The sequence below is a fragment of the Psammomys obesus genome, unplaced genomic scaffold (assembly GCF_907164565.1).
Source record: "Psammomys obesus unplaced genomic scaffold, mPsaObe1.curated_primary_1811, whole genome shotgun sequence".
Taxonomy (NCBI): domain Eukaryota; kingdom Metazoa; phylum Chordata; class Mammalia; order Rodentia; family Muridae; genus Psammomys; species Psammomys obesus.
Genome location: NW_026592510.1, coordinates 6,177,309 through 6,197,273, shown reverse-complemented (window position 1 = coordinate 6,197,273; position 19,965 = coordinate 6,177,309). Strand labels below are relative to the sequence as shown.

General features: G+C 42.8%; 1 protein-coding gene across 1 annotated transcript in view; it reads right to left on the bottom strand.

Moving 5' to 3' along the window:
- Prkg1 (protein kinase cGMP-dependent 1) overlaps positions 1–19,591 on the bottom strand; it is a 1,075,213-nt gene extending 1,055,622 nt beyond the window's left edge. Inside the window, exon 1 of the mRNA XM_055613860.1 lies at positions 19,209–19,591. Within this exon, the coding sequence (XP_055469835.1) occupies positions 19,209–19,474 (266 nt within the window). The 5' untranslated portion in view covers positions 19,475–19,591. The remainder of the gene's footprint in view (positions 1–19,208) is intronic.
- Between the last annotated feature and the right edge of the window lie 374 nt (positions 19,592–19,965).

Sequence of the window (19,965 nt, the reverse complement as noted above, 5' to 3'; positions counted from 1 at the left end):
ACACACACACACACACACACACACACACACACACACACACACACACATGAATTATCTCACCCAAAATATCCAGTTCCCAGGTTAAAAGTTTACGCAATGATTTTCAAAGGGGGATGCACTGCCCCCTTGTGGGATTTTATAAGATTGAATTCATCTTTTAGATATCTCTGCCCTAAAATCCACTGAATTCTTTTTTTTTTAATTTTTATTTTTTTATATTAATTACAGGTTATTTACTTTGTATCCCAGCTGTAGCCCCTCCTTCATCTCCTCCCAATCCCTCCCTCCCTCATCTCCTCCCTGCCCTTCTCTAAGTTCACTGATAGGGAAAATCCTCCTCCCCTTCCATCTGACCCTAGTTTATCAGATCTCATCAGGGCTGTCTGCATTGTCCTCCTCTGTGGCTTAGCAAGGCTGATCCTCCCTTGGGGGTGGGGTGAGGTCAAATAGCCCACCACTGCTTTCATGTCAAAGACAGTCCTGTTCCTCTTACTAGGGTACCCATTTGGATGCTGAGCTGCCATGGGCTAGATCTGAGCAGGGGTTCTAGGTTATATCCATACATGGTCCTTGGTTGGAAAACCAGTCTCAGAAAAGACCCCTGTCGCCAGATATATTTGGTCCTTGTGGCGCTCCTGTCCTCTCCAGGTCTTACTAACTCCCCCTTCTTTCATATGATTCCCTGTACTCTGCCCAAGAAATCAATCTGGCGCTTTCTCAGACAATTAGGAATAGTGCTTCCTCAAGATCCAGCTATACCACTCCTAGACATATATCCAAAAGATGCTCAAGTACACAAGGACATTTGTTCAACCATGTTTGTAGCATCTTTATTCATTATAGCCAGAACCTGGAAACAACCCATATGTCCCTCAGTGAAGGAATGGATACAGAAATTGTGGTACATTTACACAATGGAATACTACTCAGCAATTAAAAACAAGGAAATCATGAAATTTGGAAGCAAATGGTGGGATCTAGAAAAGATCATCTTGAGTGAGGTATCCCAGAAGGAGAAAGACACACAAGGTATATACTCTCTTATAAGTGGATACTAGACCTGTACGATAGGATAAACTTACTAAAATCTGTACACCTAAAGAAGCTAAACCAGAAAGAGGTTCCAGGGTAAGTTGATCAATCCTCACTTAGAAAGACAAATGGGATGGACATTGGGAGTAGGAGAAAACAAGAAACAGGACAGGAACCTACCATAGAGGGCCTCTGAAAGACTCTACCTAGCAGTGTATCAAAGCAGATGCAGAGACTCATAACCAAATCCACTGAATTCTGTACACTAATGAATTATTCCACAAGCCACACAACTTCAAATCCCACAGGAACATTCAGGCAGGAGGGAATCTTATTCATAACCATCGAAGCCTTGGACTTAAATCTGTTTTACATATAACTTATGTGTTTATTTTTGTAGCGGCTTAAATTGCCTTAAATTTGCTGGGAATGCAACTACCAATGTAAATTGAGATAAGTGAGTATGTTACTTTGTTAGGAACTTTACAGAAAGTTGGTCACCGTTTGAGAAAACGCAGCTACTTGGCAGGAATAACACCAGTGGCCAAGACTCAGAGTGAGTTTCAAAAATTCTAGTCATAAAATGATGTTACCAAAAGAGACAAGCTCTTTTTGTCTTCAGTTCAACTCACTGTGTGCTTCTTTTCTGGTGAGAATCCCCACCACACCATGTACCATTTCCCATTACGTTCTTTCTACATTTTACTTATGGTGCTATGTGCCCATATAGACATTCAAATAATTATCCATGGATTTCATTTTCGGATCATCATAGAGAATTGGAAAATGCGTGTTACGAGGGGGAAAGCATCACATGTCACATGTGTTGAGTTGTAGACCACTGCTCCTGCCAGACATGACCTTTTATACTACCTTAAAGCGACTTGGCACAAAAGAAGGCCCGTGAGAATCTCCCATCATGAGGACCAGTAACTTTTCCTGATGGAAGCTACCCTTTGCCAAGCTTCCCTCTTACTCACAGAGACACTTGGGCATTTCTAGCAAAGGTTTTAGAAAATAAAAGAGCTAGCTGAATCACTCCAGAGATCTTTACAGCCTTGAGAGGGCAAAACCCCGGAGACAATGGTAGCAACTCCGCTCCAACAGATTCTTATTCAGCAAAGAGCTTCAGTGAGACCATACTGGACGGTGCATTCTAAATACTTTCTGTCATCATGGGGAGCCAAGCTTTCCTTAGAAGTCCAAGCCTTTGGGGGCATCTTCATTAGTATTGCTATTCAGCTGATGGGTTGGAGAGGTGGTTCAGTGGTTAAAGCAATTGCTTCACATGCACGAGGCCTGAGTTCAGCATCTCGAAGGCCACCTAGAAAGGACTATAAATTCAAGATCTGCATGGGAAACTTGGTAAGATCTTGTCTCAAAACAAATAGTGGTGAAGCTCAGTTTCACAAGCAAGCACATCATCCTGGAATTAATTCTCAGTACTATAACAATAATTGATTCATTAATTTAATTTATTATACTTTCTTCCAAATATATGCATACTATCGAATTTTAATTACATTTCAAATAATATCTGGACTTCATTATATATCTTATTTTATATACAAGTAAACCACCAATTATACTGTTTAACTAGTTCATGTTGTTAAGCTTCTCTTAAATAATGAAGAGGCTTATGGCCTCCAGGGTACAGTGTAATAGAACTGGCTGAATTAACAAAATTCTCTGATTAGGTTATAAAGTGTGTATATCTCTTAGCTAGGAGCAAAAGTGGGAGAAGTGCGTAAATTCTACTTTTTCTTTTTTATTTCTTTTTTTATTTTTTATTCACTTTACATCCTTGTTGCAATCCCCTCCCTTCTCCCCTCCTCTGTCCCATCCCTTCCTCCCCCCCTTTCCTCAGAAAAGGGTTGCTGTTCCCTTTCTCATCCAGCCCAGTTCATCAAGTTGCATCAGGACTGAGCCTGTCCTCTTCCCCTGCGGCCTGGCAAAGCATTCTGCCAGGCCAAAGTGACAAAACAAAAGCGGGTGAGTGAATTCCTGTCCAATGCAGTCCCCAGTTCCCTTACTAGAGAACCTACATGAGGCCTAAGCTGACCGTCTGTTACATCTTTGTAGGGGGTCTAGATCCAGTATCCTGCATGGTCTTTGCTTGATGCTTCAGTCTCAGAAAGCCTCTTTAGGCCCTGATTATTTGACTCTGCTGGTCTTTTTGTAGAACTCCTGTCACCTCCTGGTCCTTTTTTTCTTTCCTTCCACTTTTCCACAAGACTCTCTATGTATTACCCAATGTTTGGCTGTGGGTTCCGGCATTTTTCTGTTCTGTGGTACTGCTGGGTAGCACCTCTCAGAGGACATCTCAAAGGCTCCTGTCTGCAGGCTCAGCAGAGTATCCTTCATAGAGTCAAGGATTGGTAGTCAATGGTTGGGTGGGTCTGTGGTTGGACCAGACACTGGTTGGCCATTCCCTCAATCTGTGCTCTATTTTTAATCCCTGTCCATCTCATAGGTAGGGTAGATTTGGGGTTGAACTTTTTGTGGGTGGGTTGGAGTTCCTTCTTCCTACTAGGAGACTAGTCTAGCTAGAGGATGTCCTCTTCAGTCTCTATGGTCTCTGCTACCAGGAGCAAAAGACAGCCTCCTCAGACTTAACAAAATTGATTGCTGCTACCTTCTACTGCCGAGGGATACAGGAGTTTTGCTCCTTGTTTCTGTTGGCTGGCTTAGTTCTTACAGAGCAACAAGGGCCATGGTTGTGAGCACATGGCAAGTTGGAGAGGCAAAACAGACCTCCAGACAGAGTTCAGCCTACACTGTGTCTAAAATAAGAACGCTATGGCAGAGGGTGTTTGGATCCCTTTTGGCTTTGTTTTGGTTGTAATAGTCATTGATCTGGTTGTCATGTGTTTAATGGTGATGGCTCTTCTCCATGCCTTCTCTAAGGTAAAACAGATGAAGAATACAAGCAAGTACCATGGGATTATGGATGAAAGGTAAACCAGATAAGGAAGATTAAGGTGGATGATGGCATTGGATGGGGGCTGGGAGATGGATGGTGAGGTTATTGAGCCAGTGTAGGTGAAATATCTGCCAGGCCCAAGGTAAGGAAAGCAATAATAAAATCTAACAGGTGTCTGTGTCTTATTATTTGGGATAGCAGGTCAAATAATACCGCCATGATAACCTTAGGGCTAACAATAAACATTACATAGCCCATCATTTTTTTTTTTTTTATTTACTGCAACATATGGACACATGTCTTTCTGGACATTCCTACAGATGGAGCTCTTGAGAGAGGTCAGGCACACATTTTTGTGGGGGGGGGAGTCCTAATTTCCCCTTTGGAATGGGGCCTGGGACTTTTGATGCCACAAGTAGTTTCATGTGCGCTGCAATTTAAAAAGGATCAGAAGGCCTTTGCAATGGCTCCTTTCCTCCCATCTCTCCTTGCAAACCTGCTGGGGATTTTCACACAACCCAAGTGGTAGCGCTCCAAGAGCCCAGCATTTTCATTCAGTGAGTGTTTAGCTATCCTGTCATGTATTTGAGCTCTGTCTGCTGTGTGCACAGTGCACAAAGAATGATAATATGTACTGGAAACACAGCAGAGTGCCATGGGATTGTGGACAAGAACAAATAAATTCAGACAAATAACGCACCTGCTCAGAGTGCATTCTTAAGCCTTAATTAGTAGTTCTTATATCCTCATGCCATCCCAACTAAAACTCCCTCTGATTCATACTCCCAACTTGGGAACAAACTGGAATCCTGGTCTACCACATGGACATGGAAACTCCAACAGTAGTGGCTGTCAATTACCTCATGCTTTCTTTGGGTTCTTAGAACAGTATCAGTTTTGGGGAGGGGATGGAGGAGTCCTATCCCACTTTACAGAGGTGTAACTAGCTCAAAGACATTAAGCAATATGACTAACATACAATAGCGGAAGCGTGAAAGCCTGTGCAATTCCACAGCTCCATCTCCTAGCCTTTGCATCTAAGCATGTTTACTGTCCTAGGTAATGAGAACATCGTGTGATGCAATCTTTAGTAATAGTGTAGCATTAATACATTGACCCTCATCACTTTGTTTATACTGAAAACTTAACTTGCATTGCCAAAAAAAAAAAAAGGAAAGAAGTAAAGAGAAGAAAAGGGGGAAGAAGCAAAGAAACAAACTGGTTGCTCTCAGAAGTTCAGGCATGCGGATGCTGACTCTTTCAGACAAATTAAACTTGAAAATCCACGTTTATTTGGTTTGGGGGACCCACAGCCTCAGTAGGACCCCTAACACAGCTCTGTGTTAAGTCTGTCAGTTTATCTATGAGCTTCTAGAGTTCTTTCCTAGAATGACAAGTTTGTAAAAAGCTGTGGTAAGAGGGCGGGAGTGTGAAAAGTATACAGAGGGACAGAGGCTCTCCATGGATGGGAATGAAAAATCCAGCCAGTCCTAAATATGGCCAAGACCAGAGTGCCATCTGCAGCTCCCAAAATGACTTCTAAAACAGGGTCAGAACTATTCCAATGAGCAGGAGCAGATCCAAGTGTGGGCTGAGAAGTATGGGCAGAGTACGCGTGGGTCCATTCCTGGCACTGAGTTAAAAGCATGTCGTCTATTTGGCGAATTAAGTCAGAACTGGCAAAAAAATGACACTGAGAGCTGCAGCTATTGAATGACTGCACTGGGCAGGGCAGTCAGCTAAATCTTTCACATGCATAAGCTCATTCATGCTCGACAACAACAGTGGGAGGTTTTTAAACAACTGAAGAGGCCAAGGCTTTGGAAGTGTTTTTGTGTGACAATATCAGACTAAGAACATAGAAAATGATTTTTTTTATCTCGAAAATGCTTCACGTGTCTTTTTACATATAAACCGATCAGACCGCCCTGGGAGAAATAAAATCTATAATAGTATTTATTATATTATAATAATAAATAATAATAAAAATAATAGTATTTTCACAGAGAAAATACTCAAATGTAATAAAAATTGGTCTCTAAACAGCAAGTGGGCACTGGGAACTCTCAAAGGCACATGCCTAATATGACTTAGAGATACGGTTGCACCCAGGAACATTCAGGGAGAGCGTTCTTCCCTGTGGCTGTCAGGTATGGAGACAGGGATCTACTGTTCCGTGGGGATGGTTGCAAGGTCCCTCAGTTCTGTCTCCAGGCCTGCAATGCAGCAGGCAACACGGCGCATGTCCACACATAGGTAATGAGGGGACAGGACAAAACTGGAAAGTCAGGAAGCAAGCATGAAAGGAACGTGTGCAACTGTCCACAGTGTGGCCACAGTCATGTCCCAGCTGCTCGGGACAGAGCTATGAGCACCCGTGTCCTTTCTAAATCTACCAGTTTTACTGAGAGCTTCCAGCATCTCTGTGTCCCATCTAAATCTGGAACAAGTGGTCCACCGCCTTACCAATACCCCTCATGGGCTATGCTCCCTTTAAGCACAGAGTCTTCAAGAAGCAGCCTTCATAAGAAACTCCTATAAAGAATCTTCTAGAGCTGGAGGGATATCCAGCCAGTGAGGAGCGTTCCATGTCCTTTGTGTCATGAAGCCAGATTTTCATTATTTTTTAGGACATGGTTACAGCACCTTACCTTCTCACTTCTACCTGTCCCATTTCATTTTACACATACCTCCTTTTTTCTTAGTTCACTCACTGCTTTTATTTAACGTGCGTTTCAAAGGTGTGAGTATATGGGACTAAGGCACTCGGGGTCTGGTCCCAGTTTGGTCGCTAACAAGCATCTGTGGTTGGCAAATCAGAATCCTTCAGCATCCTCTAGATCTTTGATGTGTTTGTTACAACTGCTTTGCTTTGTTAATCAAAAAGGGTGGACAGGATATTTCCTAACATCCTTTCTAAGCAGTAGTAGCTTCGAGAAGCAAACTGTTGGGAAACTCCTCAGTCCCTATAAAGTAAAGGTTTTATTTCACAATCGCTAGCAGTTTTATTGAGAGCTTCATTACCGTCATCTTCTAGCACTCCACAAACAGCCCTAGAGCAGTATTTGCATAAAAAAAACTTAAAGGAAAGCCCATTGGTGTTGTTGCAAAGATGTCAAAATCAGCCTCAAGGATATTAGTAATTTGTCTAAAATCACACAATCCATACTTGAAAGAATTTTTCAAGACTGTGAACATTGAGATCATTAGTTTATTGACCACTATCTACTCCTGGGTTAGGCTGAGTCTCTCCTCTGTCTACCCTTCCAAAGATTCTTTCTCTTACTTTAATCTTGTTATTGGGCAGGGGAGATGACTCGGTGGGTAAAAGCAGTTATCTCCGAGACTAACAACCTGAATTCTAAAACTGGGACCCACAGGATAGAAGAAGAGAACTAACTCCTTCCTGCAAACTGTCCTCTGATCTCCACACATGCACCATATCACATTCATGCTGAGGCACAACACACACAAAATAAATTTTAAGATGAATGAATGAATGAATGCATGAATGAATAAAGGTAATAAAAAATTCAAGCTTATGTTGATCATCTTTAATATTATTAAATTCAGATACAAATAAATACTAGTAAACGTACCTCTCAGCAACTCTAGTTCAATATGTTAACAAAGACAGAAGAAGAAAAAAAAAACAAAGAGAGGACAGGGCTGTAATGGAAATGTTAGCCTATAAAAAGTAAACTCTGCTCACTGACTCCAATACCATATATGTCCAAATTTTCCCACCAGTCTTTCAAAAAAATGTAGCTGAGAGACTTGGAATTTGTTATTTTCCCAAGTGGGAGAGCAAGTTCCTCACTCAGAGTCCTTCAAGTATCAAAGTTTTATTCTGATGCAAAGAAAAACAAATCATTGTGCTCCATGCAGAACGCCTCTGTCATAAGAGCAGCAGATACACACAGTTTTAGCCTGACTTGCAAAGTCACATCTTAGGGCCTTGGGAATTTTTTTCTCAGTGTATAAAAACACCCTGAAAGAAATCAATGCAGCATGGACTTACAAACCTGAAAAGTAGGAAAGAGACATGTAAACGTCACTACAAAGACAATGTGTTCTTGTGACCATACCTCAGGTAGGAAAATACATCAGACCTTCTCCACGCTTCTACGTTGGTTACGTAACTGATGTCTTTTTAGAAAGCTGCCTTAAATATGCACAGCTTAAGTTGATTGGTGGCAGCAGCATGCCTTTTCTATTGAATAGACAAAGATATTTCTCTCACATAGCAAGTTTACATATTCTCACATGGATTTAAAGAGTTGAGATGAAATTTATTTTGTTTTTTTGGCTTGCCACTTTCACTTTTTGGCATTTATCCCATCTGCAAATAAATGACATTTCGAACCCTATCTACAAGAATATTAGTTCCATCATTGCTTTTGCTTGCAACAACAACAACGAAGATAAACAGAAACTATCAACTGAGTTGAGGTATGTGAATAGAAAGGGATAATATATGGATATGAAAAAGACTGATAAAGAATAATCTGGCAGAGAGCCTAGGTACTATAATTAACCATGAAAGAAGTTTACCAAGGGACATTAAGGGATGATTCTATGTTAGGGAAACATATAAACCACAGCCTTGTGACAGGGAGTTCTCTTTCTACAAAAAGGCTTGTGGAAATATACTTAAGTTCAACCCTGACTCTTTCCTCTAGGACCATTAGGGAAGGAGAATAAGATTGGTTTTGTATATTTCTAATGCCTGCCAACCAGCATGCATTGTTTGCACGACTGAAGCAAACAAAGAAACAGACAAATCCAAAGATTAAAACCAACAGATTTGAGGTAGTTATCAAGAAGGCACACCGATATTCTTCGTGTGGTACGTATGATACAGCAGTACGTGAAAGAGATCTTAGTCACTCCTTAATTGCTTTAATATTCAAATAGCCATCAGCATGCCCTGTCTTGAGTACACAGCCTTCCTGCTAGACAGGAAGGTTAGACAGCAGACGCTTTTCAGGCAAGACACCCAAAACCTGCTGTTATGCTTCAGGAATTTTCCCTGAAGAGATAACGAAGGGGAAGATTGGGCTGTTGGGGCAAGTGGTAGTCATGCTACCTGTTCCTGCTGCTTGCTTCACTCTGTCCCATGGGCAGGGGAGTGTCTGGTAGGCCCTGCGCACACACACAGGAAGAAAGTCTTCCCTCAGGTCCACGCTTCATTTTCCCTGCCACCATAGCCTGGCTAAAAGTTTCTGACCCCAATCTAGGAACAACATAAATTACTGACCCAAGGTACATTTTGATATTGACAGTTGCGAATTCGAAAACACTTTTTACAAAGGCAGCTTATTGTCAAATGGGGAATCAAAATGTGCATCATTTTAAGACGCATCCAACACAGTACTGGCGAAAGTGTTCAATTAAAAAGACTAAGTAAAAGCATTAATTCAAAACTGAATTTGTTTTTTCCCAGTAGTACAACCTTTGGCTACTGAATCTCACCAAGACAGACAAAAAAAGAAAAGAAAAGAAAAAGAAAGAGAGAGAGAGAGAGAAAGAAAGAAAGAAAGAAAGAAAGAAAGAAAGAAAGAAAGAAAGAAAGAAAGAAAGAAAGAATACATTTCTCCTTTTCTCCTGAGGGGTTCATATGACTGGAGATCACACAGTGAGTGAAATAGCCTTTTACAGGAAGGCTGACTGACACTTTCCAAGGGAATATTGATTTAAAAACTTACAGTCTGCTAGACATGACCCACAATGCCTCCATCAGTGGCAGGCAGGAAAAATGATCCTCAGTTCTTTTATGCCTCAATCTGAGAGGCAGTGTAGACTTAGGATCTCTCTCTCTCTCTTAAAGTCTCTCTCTCTCTCTCTCTCTCTCTCACACACACACACACACACACACAAAGTTTCTTCTTTGATGGGGGGATATTTAAACACACTTATATGAACATCACATTAATTAGAGACCCCAAAATTTTTGCTATGTTATTTAATTATATTATAGAATTGCGGAATTATGAAGGATGTGGAAGCATCTACTTGAATTGCCTATTAAACTGATCTAGTTTTTCTTATAATATTTTTTTTTTGCTTTTCCATGGGAAAGAAGAGGGACCATTCCCTTTATCTCCTCACACATTCACACATTTTAAACCAGACTTAATTGTCCATTATTTCTCCCTATTTCCTTCTTTCCATAAAATATGAGCCGAGAGGTTGTCTCAAAGGGGTTTAGACATTTCCCTCAGGTGACACCAATGTTCAAAGAACTCTCTAAGCAAGCTGTCCTATTTGTCTTTTCTTCGGGACAAACACTGGAGAACAGTTCACCTGGTGTTTCAAACGCATTCCCTTGAATCATCAATGATTAAAAACATGTGGTTTCTGTAAGTCAGTATGTGAGTCATCACACGTCTCCCAAACTTGAATCCCACTGTTAGAAAAGTTATGTCTTAGGAACACATTTTAAAATTCACCTCAAGTCATTACACACCGCTTATGAGCTCCAACTATTAAATATTATACTTTGGCTGCCATCTTGTGGCGACTGTTGAAATCTCTCCCTCCCCCCCCCCCCATTATCTTTTCAGGCTTTCTCTTATCTTTGTTGTGTTTCACAGCCTTCAAAGGGGTCAGTACACTGAACTCTGAAGGCCTTCCTCTCTTACAGGGGTGAGCAGGTGATCTGAAGCATTCTCTAGCATAAAGAATGGATTTTGTACATTTCTTGTCCCACGTCTAACATATTTCCTCCTTTCACCATGCTTACTTACTCAAGCTCCAAAACAGGAGCCAGTCCTAGGGGAGCACAGAGGTGAGCAGATTGCTGCTGTTTGGTGAAGCTAGCCCAGCAAACCAGATCCCCAGAATCCCAGGCAGGGGATTGGAGTGGGGGAGGGGGAATTCAGCCTCCAATATTTTTTCTGGGCTTTTATGAGCATCTATGGAGTAAATGTCATAAATCTGATGGGAGCACAAATGTTTTTCTTGAGCCATGTTAATTTAACTCTTAATTAAACTCCTACTCATACACACTAACAATTTTAATTCTATGTCCCAATTTAATTCTCCCCTGAAGCTATTGAGAGAAAACTATGTAAAATACCCTCCAAAGATGAGTACAGAGAGAACTCAATTGGACAGATCCTCTAAAAGATGGCATGAACAAGCAAAACAAGAAATATGAAAACAATGTTTCATTTCTCGAGGAAAAAAAAAGACTCTAAAACAATATTTCCTAAACCTATATTTATAGGTGGCTATATCTATGATAAACACAATATGTACTTTTCTACTTTGAAATGTCTACTAAAATATCTACTTTAAAATATCTACTAAGCCATAAAACTTAAGCATAATTTTAAGCCATGTAAGTCCACAACGCGGGGCCCGTGTGTTAGTCAGATGCTTTCTCCCAGACTTTATTAAATGTTAACCATTAATGTAAAATAGGTTTATGTCATAAGATAATATAAAGTAAGTACAAAACAAAATAACCTGTACACACCTAGAGACTTTCCTGTGACACTGATAATATGAACATCACACCTTGAGGACTGCTCTAAAATACAAGTGCTAAGTTGAGTCTACAGAATCTAACGCCTTTGTTTATAAATAAGAAGCTTAAGGAGTCACAGAGTCAAGAAGCTGATTTTCCAGAGCCCTCCAGCAGATGAGGGGCTCTTAGACATTTTTTTTTTTTCCTGCAGTGACTCACAAGACAGATGATATCCCCAAGTGCACCATACTCCTGTGAAAAGACTAGACCATCTGTGGATTATGTGTAATTTCCTGCCATACATTTGTAAGCCTGCCCATCTAGGAAGCCAATTGGAACTCCAGTGAATGGCTTTCCCTGGGGAAAAGCTTGGGAATGCACTCAGCCTTGTTTTTAAAGAAACAAATAATTCATGAATTTTGATTTTAAAAAAAAACCGTCATTTATTCATCTTAACCTTATAATCAACCAAATACATACCATTTTATTGTGAGGCCACACTTGAAACCTACTGTGGTAAGAAAGGACGCCAGGTTGAGTATTTCAGAGTGAGCTTATTCTCTGAAAGGAGTCATCATTGAATATAAAGTGCTTTTACCCTGAAAGACACTAGCTTCTTTCACTTGTTCTTAATATATTCAGAATATACCTTTTCTCTGAAAAGTAGCTCATGGGAGGGAGAAGTATGGTAAGCTGTGGGTTTTATTTAGTTGGAATTTTTTCCTGTAAACAGACCTGGTTTCTTCACAAGGGTTTACAGGCTGAGATATAAAAGAATTTTCTATTTTCGGAACTTCTGGCACACGTAAACAAGTCCTTTGGTGACTGTGTAATATGTGAAATGAATTTCATCCACACTGTGCGGGCAATGAGAAGCATCAGGAAAAACACTAACATTTACCCAAAGGCTTTTGAGTTGCTTGTTAGACAATCACAGCACCATATCGTTGAATAAACAGACCCAGAAATACTTGTGAAAGGCAAACATACAAATATTTTTAGGAACTCTAAAGGGGTTTTAAACAGTATTTTTGTAGCATTTTGAGGTCAGAGTGCTCAAAGGAAGATGGATCTGGGAATTCAAAAGATATTTTGAAGCACTGGCTAAATTAGACTGGATACAAAGGAGATTCTGAATTTGCAACAAGTGTAACCAGGAATTTATTTTAGTAGCTGTAGTTGCAAAGTATACAAAGTATACATTCCCAAGAATAAATCAAATCGATAGGTACTGAAAACAGACTGAACACAAAAACAGAGCACTGAAACACCAAAAACAGAGCACTGAACAGGGCAAATTGCAGATATTATTTTGAAACATTCTAGTCAACATAAAGTTGGTATCTTGTAAGGCAGTATAGGTTTCTATTCAATTCACCTGCACAACAATATGAAAATTAGCACAGGAAATACCAAAGTCTGTGCTCTGTGATTAACCTCTGTGGTTTCTGTGGAGAAGATTAACACTCCACAAAAGGAATCTGTTGTTCAAGAGTGAAAGTATTAAGACAAGAAGGTGAGCTCACTCACCTTCCCTAAATCCACACAAAAGATATAGATACCTTTTAAAGATATTTTAGTTTCTCATTAAACAGATATTTTAAGGCATTACATATCTTCAGTATGAATAATTATATTACTAATTTAGGAAACTCAATTAACAAACATATGTGCATACTCATGCACACACAGAACAATCTGAAGACATAACCAGTTTTTGAGTTTTTGTTTGTTTGTTTGGTGTTTGCTTGTTTGTATGCTTTTTGTTTGAGACAGGGATTCCCTGGCTGTCCTAGAACTAAATCTGTAGACAGGCTGGCTTTGAACTCAAAGATCAACCTGCCTCTGCCTCCCGAGTACTGGGATTAAACGCATGTGCCACCAACGCCTGGGAATTTTGTTTTGTTTTGTTTTTTGGGTTTTTTTTTTCTTTTACATAACAGGTTTTAGACAAGCACTTTTTAATTCCATGTCTCTGTTCTGTGACTTTTACAAGCAGACAGATCTGGTAAGGCTCAAAGATGTCAAGCTAGAAGCTAGAAAAACATATCCAAAGAAAAGACTTACAACTCAGAAAGAAAAGGGTGAAAAACAGAGCATTGGCTAAAACGAGAGTGCCAACCATTGGTTCTTACAGCTGTTCTGGGTGACAGCATAGGGCCATGTGCCCAATTGCAAGCACAAGTATTTGAGAAACTTCAAGATACCATGAGCAGCTTTGTAAAATTAGATGTAAGGAAAAGGCCTTCTTTACTACAAGAACTTTCGGGGGAAAACCTAAACAAGCTTTATAATAACAGCTACTATAATAAATGTAAATCAGAGATAGAATCAGGGACCAATTTGATATACGTCTGCATATAAATATACTATGTACATCTGTGGGGGGGGGGACATGTGTGAATATGCATTGCCGGTTTTCCTTTCTTTTGTCCTCTTTTCTCATCAGTGAACCAACAGCATCGCACACCAACAAAGTCAGAGTCAGGGTCAACAGTCCTATCTGACAGTTCCCAAGCTTCCAAATTTTTACTTTTGTGAGACAGGATATGCTCTCCCTGGTTTATCTCAGAGCTCCCAGTAACTTCCAAAACCTACAAGAAACCTTGATAATGTCAGGCTCTTAACCCTGATAAGCAAACTCTCAATGGGAAACAAAAATAATTATCCATACCCTGTGCAGCTATGAAATCACCTGAAAACCTTATCAAAAGAAAAGATTTAGTGCATTCTCAGCATCTTTGTGCAGTAACGTCAAGAGCCCACTAGGAAACAGGCTCTCAGTCAGGAAGAAAGGACATCTCTTGTTTATCCAGGTCTGGTGGAAAGAGCTTTGTGAGGGTCAAGTTTCTAATGGATACATGGCCAAATATAGGAATTTGACATCAACTTACATTAGCGATTCAAATGAAGAGGAAGTCCTGGCATAGGCAGGCCCATCTGGAAAATATTCTTGGTTCCAGAACCAGAACTGAGCTCAAATGTCTTTTAAATAAATACAGGTAAATGCCATGCCAAAGGTATGAATTTGGCATCTCCAGTACAGATGCACAATCAAGAAACCTCCATCTTCCTTCTATTTTTATTTCTGAGATGCTTTAGAAACTATGACTGCAAGGACTTGTTCAGTTTTCCCATCACTAAACCAAGGGACCACGCATCTCATGCACGGCTTGGTTTGAAAGTCTATGTGTCCTGCTAATGTTCAGACCTGTCCCTTTCGATGACATGAGGCAAGATATATCAGCAGCCCTGCCTAAAACTTTTTCCCACACCACTAGCCAGCCTTCCCTTAAATTCCTGCCCAAAATACTGTTCTTCTGAGTCAGCTAAATCAATGTTCTCTCCCCAATGCTGGTGTGAGAATATTATGATGTTAATCAGAAGGTGGTTTAAAAGTTAATATATTGATCATTCACTTTGACGTGAAAGGGTTAGCACATGGCCCCGCCCCAGTGAATGCAAAGGGAACCCGAATGAGGCTACCGAAGTAATTCTAATGCCTTTCCCAATCTTATTCTCCATCCCTGCCTTGAACATGGCCCTGAGCTGCATAAGCCAGGAGAAGAAGATGATGAAAGATTGTTAAGTAACAAGAACAGGGCTGCCTGAGGACTTCCCAGCTAAGGAGGCCCATTCAGGGTATACAGGATGGCTGTAAGAGTCCACTAGTCTTTTTCAGGAGGTAGGTTTAACTCATGGTAGGTCTTTTCTGCCCAGTGAGAAATGCTCACCAGTTACTGAACCCTGGTCTGTGCTCTACAACACGACATATTTTATATGGACTCTGAGGACTGTAACATTTCGGTTTGAATCCGGCAGTGGTGGTTCTGGGCTGGGGGTCTATATGCAAGCCACTCAATCGTAAGCTTCTAATTCTTTCCCTGAGAAGTGCAGGTCCTGTTTAGCTGTGTTACGGTAAAACGGTAGAGCGCTTAAATAGCCACAGTTTCTAGTACAGTGTTGAGACCAGAAAGATAAACTCCTATTGTCGATTTCCTTGTTTTTTCAGAGCACTTTGTATTTGCAACATGAACAATTGGTAAGTCACTGGTGTGAGGCCCAGAACGTAGCCAGAGCACACTATTGAAGATGGTTATATAAAAATGACGCCCTGCCTCTTGACTTAGTCTGAAAGTCAAATTACTTCTGAATTGGATCAAAGATGTAAAAAGCAAGGGTTTTCTAGAGCATCCAGTCGAAGGCATCTCTGTCCCATGGAAGTTTGGGTTCCGGCTGATCAGCTGTTATCATTAGGAATCAAGGGATTCAAGACAGAACCAGCCCCAGCCACTTTGGAATACTGTGGGCTCTTATTCTGGGAATGAGTTCACATTGATTCTAGCCTCTGCTCAAGCTAATTTAAAACCTGTGTGTGGTCTCCTGAGCATAAACTAGTTAATGAGGGAGCCAAAAATAAGGAACTTAACATGTGTATGAAAACTTAAAGAAAAAGAATTGAGAGAAATTGGAAACTCTGGATGCAAAATATATGCGTACAGGGAATCCAGTTCAGAGGAATCTATAGGAAATACTTGGAGTTCTTTGGCAAAAAGAAAGTATTTAAAGCATAAATTTAAAATATCATCCCCATCATCTGAAAGAGCCTGCAGTTTTCAGTGATAATCACTTGATCCCTACGGAACATTTCTTCAGGGGTCTGCAAATGAGTACTGCAATAAGTCAGACATTTTCTTTTTAAACATGATCATGATACTGTACACTTGATACTTATGCTTGAGAGCTTAGATCTTCCTCTTCCCAAGTATAATTTTCATCTAAGCATTCCTTAGATACTTGGCTCATTCTTAATGGAGAACAAGCATTATATCCTCTGTGGACACATGGAAATCTGGATAATTGGACGGAGTTGATTACTGCAGTACATAATTTCTCCCATTTCCTTTCACGACAATAAAAGCTTAAGATGTGTTTTTCCACCTACTATGTAAATTATTTTTAGATTACAGACTCTCTCTAAAGCTTAAATTTATAGGGAAATCTTCCTTTAGTTTTCCCCCTAAACAAATTTCTAATTTAAGCTAAATTTATTTTCTTGTTGGGATAACACTAATGTGTCCTCCTAGTAAATTTTGAAATGGACCTTCTGTACTGATAGCTATCATTCAAATATAACTGAACATTAGCTTTGGTAGAAAGCACTCTGTTTCATAACAACATGTTACTGGAGACAGAATATCTGCTTCCTAAATCCAAATACTTAAGATGCAGAAAGTATATTCTTTCATTTTGAAAACACCTTGTTTGATATAAACCTTTGTATTTTAGAAGTGCTTTCTCTTAACTAAACGAAGGTGCCATGCAGTTGACAATTTAGTACTGTCTCTTTAAGTACCTAATTCCAGTGGATACTATGCCCATATATTTTACCTGTCAAAATTCTTTAAACGCTAATGAGTCACCTTACTGAAAATAAACTCCGTGCTTCCTTTTGAAAACTTGAAAGTAAGCACACGTGCAAAAACGTTTACCTCGGTTCAGTGTAAAGCAGGACAGAGAGAAAGTAGAAAAGTACTCCAGATACTTGTTCAGGACACAAATAAGGGCGCCCTTCATCTCTCTCATGCATGAGCCACTCTTGAGATGAAAGTTCCTACTTCAACAAGAAAACGCTGAGGTGGGGGGTGGGGAATCAAAAAGGGAGATATTTCGTATGAGACACAAGCCATTTCCTCTTCACAGATACAGAAACTTCACATTCTTTGAGAGTGCTTGTCAAGGGGGAAAAAAGTCTCTGTAAACTGGCGCCTGAGGGTAGGCTCTGGGAAGGAGGTTTTTCTCCCCCGTCCTCTCCAGACCCTGGTGAGAATTTCCTCTCTGCTGTGCTGTTACTCCAAGGGGCAGAGCCCAGACACGAAATCTGAAATTTCAAAAATGCGATAAAGCTCGAACCGGCAGCCCTGGGAGGCGAGCAGCTGCCGGGTGACCGCTGATGAAGTGGCTTCTTAAGGAGGTGGGCAGATTGATTCCAGCTGCCGAGCGCCGGGCAGGGCAGCGGCCGCGGAATGCGCAGCCAGGCAGGCAGGCAGGCAGGCGGAGGCAGCTCTGCAGCCGCTTCCCAACCTCGGGCCAGGCCAAGGACTGACTCTGTTTGCAGTTTCAGCCTCGGTGGGAGGGGTGTGGCCTCATTCCGGGCAATAGGAACTTCCAAGGCAGGCTGGGACAAAAAGGTATCAGTGTCGTTTCAAAAGAGGAAGGTGACTCGGGGTATCTGAAAGCCCTTGGAGATCCGAGGTCAGAGGAGTCCACGTTTGAGAAGTGGTATCTTTCTTGGGGATTCCTATTTGGTTATCCCCACTCCCAGCTAGTTTCGGACAGCTTTGAACTCCCTCACCCCGACCCCGGTTGTCTGCTTTGCCTGCCCCCATTGTGACCAGTACACTTAGGGAGTCAGAAACAGTACGGTGGAGGGGCTAAGATGGAGGAGCCTGGAACTGACCCAGGGGCTACCTAGGACAACGCTTGCTCTTTAGAACTAGACTCCAAAGCAAGAGAGCTGTGTGTGTGTGTGTGTGTGTGTGTGTGTGTGTGTGTGTGTGTGTGTGTGTGTGTGTGTGTGGTGTGTTTGGTAGTCCCCGAGGGCCCCAAAGTCAGACACCAAGTGATCTAAGAAGAAAGAGAGGGTAAGAGGTAGGCGGGCACGAAGGCACGCCTAATGGAATATTCAATATCCTGAGAAATGCACTTTCGGCCTGCACTTCCAGAGACTAAAAGCCAGTAATGGGCTTTGGAGTCTGCACTTCCGCTCCCTAATGTCCACAGGGCTTTACCGCTGCAACCGATCGATCAGCCTTCTCCGCGAGGGCTGCGAGGAGAGTGCAAAATCTTCCTCCTGTGGCCAAAATTCAACCAAGCCTCCTCTGAACGCTCCGAAGAAGACACACAACTTTGAAATGGAAGGATTTGGCTCTTAAAATGCCCGGGAGGGGAAGAAAAAAAAAAGTGGGAAGAGAGGTGGCGCCTAGAGAAAACTCTGGCCTCCTCCCTGGACCCCAACTTTGCTTTGTTGCCCTCGGCGCTGGCCTGAGCAGAGGCCCCTAACCTGCTTCGTGCGCAAGGTGACCCAACCTTCACCGAGGCCAGGGCAACTAAAAGTGGCACTTCTGGAAGGGAACAGAAGCAGAGCAAATGAGCACCCAGAGGTGGGGTTTGGTGACATTCTCCTGGTGACATCACAGCTCCCCTGAAAGTGACCCTGTGAATAACCCCCCCCCCCCCCCCCCCCCCGCACCGCAGCCCCTTGCTAGAGGCTGGATCTTAGGCGATGCAGACCAGCCTCCGGTCCGCCCCAACCCGGGCCGGAGCCCTCTTGGCAAAGCTCACTCTCCAGACAAACTCTGTCCCTAAACTGAACTCAACCCCAGCCAGCCTCAGGTCAGTCCTCGGCCTGGGTCCCAGGATCGCCTCTGGGAAGCAGTCCCGGCCGGCGGACGGTCAGGGTCTAGTCCCAGCGTGGGCGTCCCGAGAGACCGTCAGCCCGCGCCGTCGAGCGCCGGGTAACAAACTTTCCGAGGTCCCTCTACCCACCCCCACGCCACAGGGGCGCGTCTCCGCGGAGAGCTAGCCTTTCCCAGCCCGCCGGAGACAGCCACAGCACGTGATGCACAGAAACAAAAATAAACACTTCCCCTTCCCGGACCGTCGCGGCGAGCAGGGGGCGCCCTGCGCTGCCCCGGAGCCGCAGCCCCCCGGCCCCGAGCGCGGTCCCCACGGCCGCCGCGAGAGAGTGGTCCCTGCCCCGCGACGCCCGGAGCCTACCTCTCGGATTTGGTGAACTTCCGGAACGCCTGGCGCAGATCGTGGAAGGACCTGTAGGTCTGCGGCTCCGCGGAGATGCCCTGCGCCCGGGTGGTCCTCGGGCCGATGTGGGTGGAGGGTACCGGCAGCACCGACTGGCATTTGTGGAGTTTCCTCTTCAGCTCCTGGATTTCTTCCTCCTTCTCTGACAGCCGCTTCTCCAGCTCCTTAATCCTCTCCTCCTTGAGCATGAGAATCTTCGCAAAGTCTTCCTCCAGCTCACTCATTTTAAGGGTTAAGCTCGATTTTCCCCTTCTTGAAACTTTTCCTCCCGAGGCGGCGGCTGGGACAGCCGGCGGAGGAGCGCGGAGAGCCGGGGACTGGGGCGCTCAGCCCGGAGCACCGAGGGCGGCCCCGCTCCGGCGATCGCTCCTGCTGAATGGACTGGAAGCTCGGAGGGGAGGATGAGGCGTCTAAGAGGAAGGAGAGGGGAGGCTGAGTGCTAATCCCCAGCGTCTCTGGGGAATAGGTGATTATCTTTCATTGAGAAACCAATTAGAGCCGCCCTTCCTCCCCTGAGACCCCCCTCCCTCGTCCCCCTTTCCCAGGCGCTGGGTGAGAACACGCGAGCGCGCCACCCCACCGAGAGCCTGGCTTCTACAGATGCTCACTCCATCACACAGTCACTCTTCTGTGCTATATGGTACCAAGAGAAGGGAGTGGGATGGGGTGCTTCATGACACTTGATCCTTGAAATAGCAACAATTGCCATGTGATC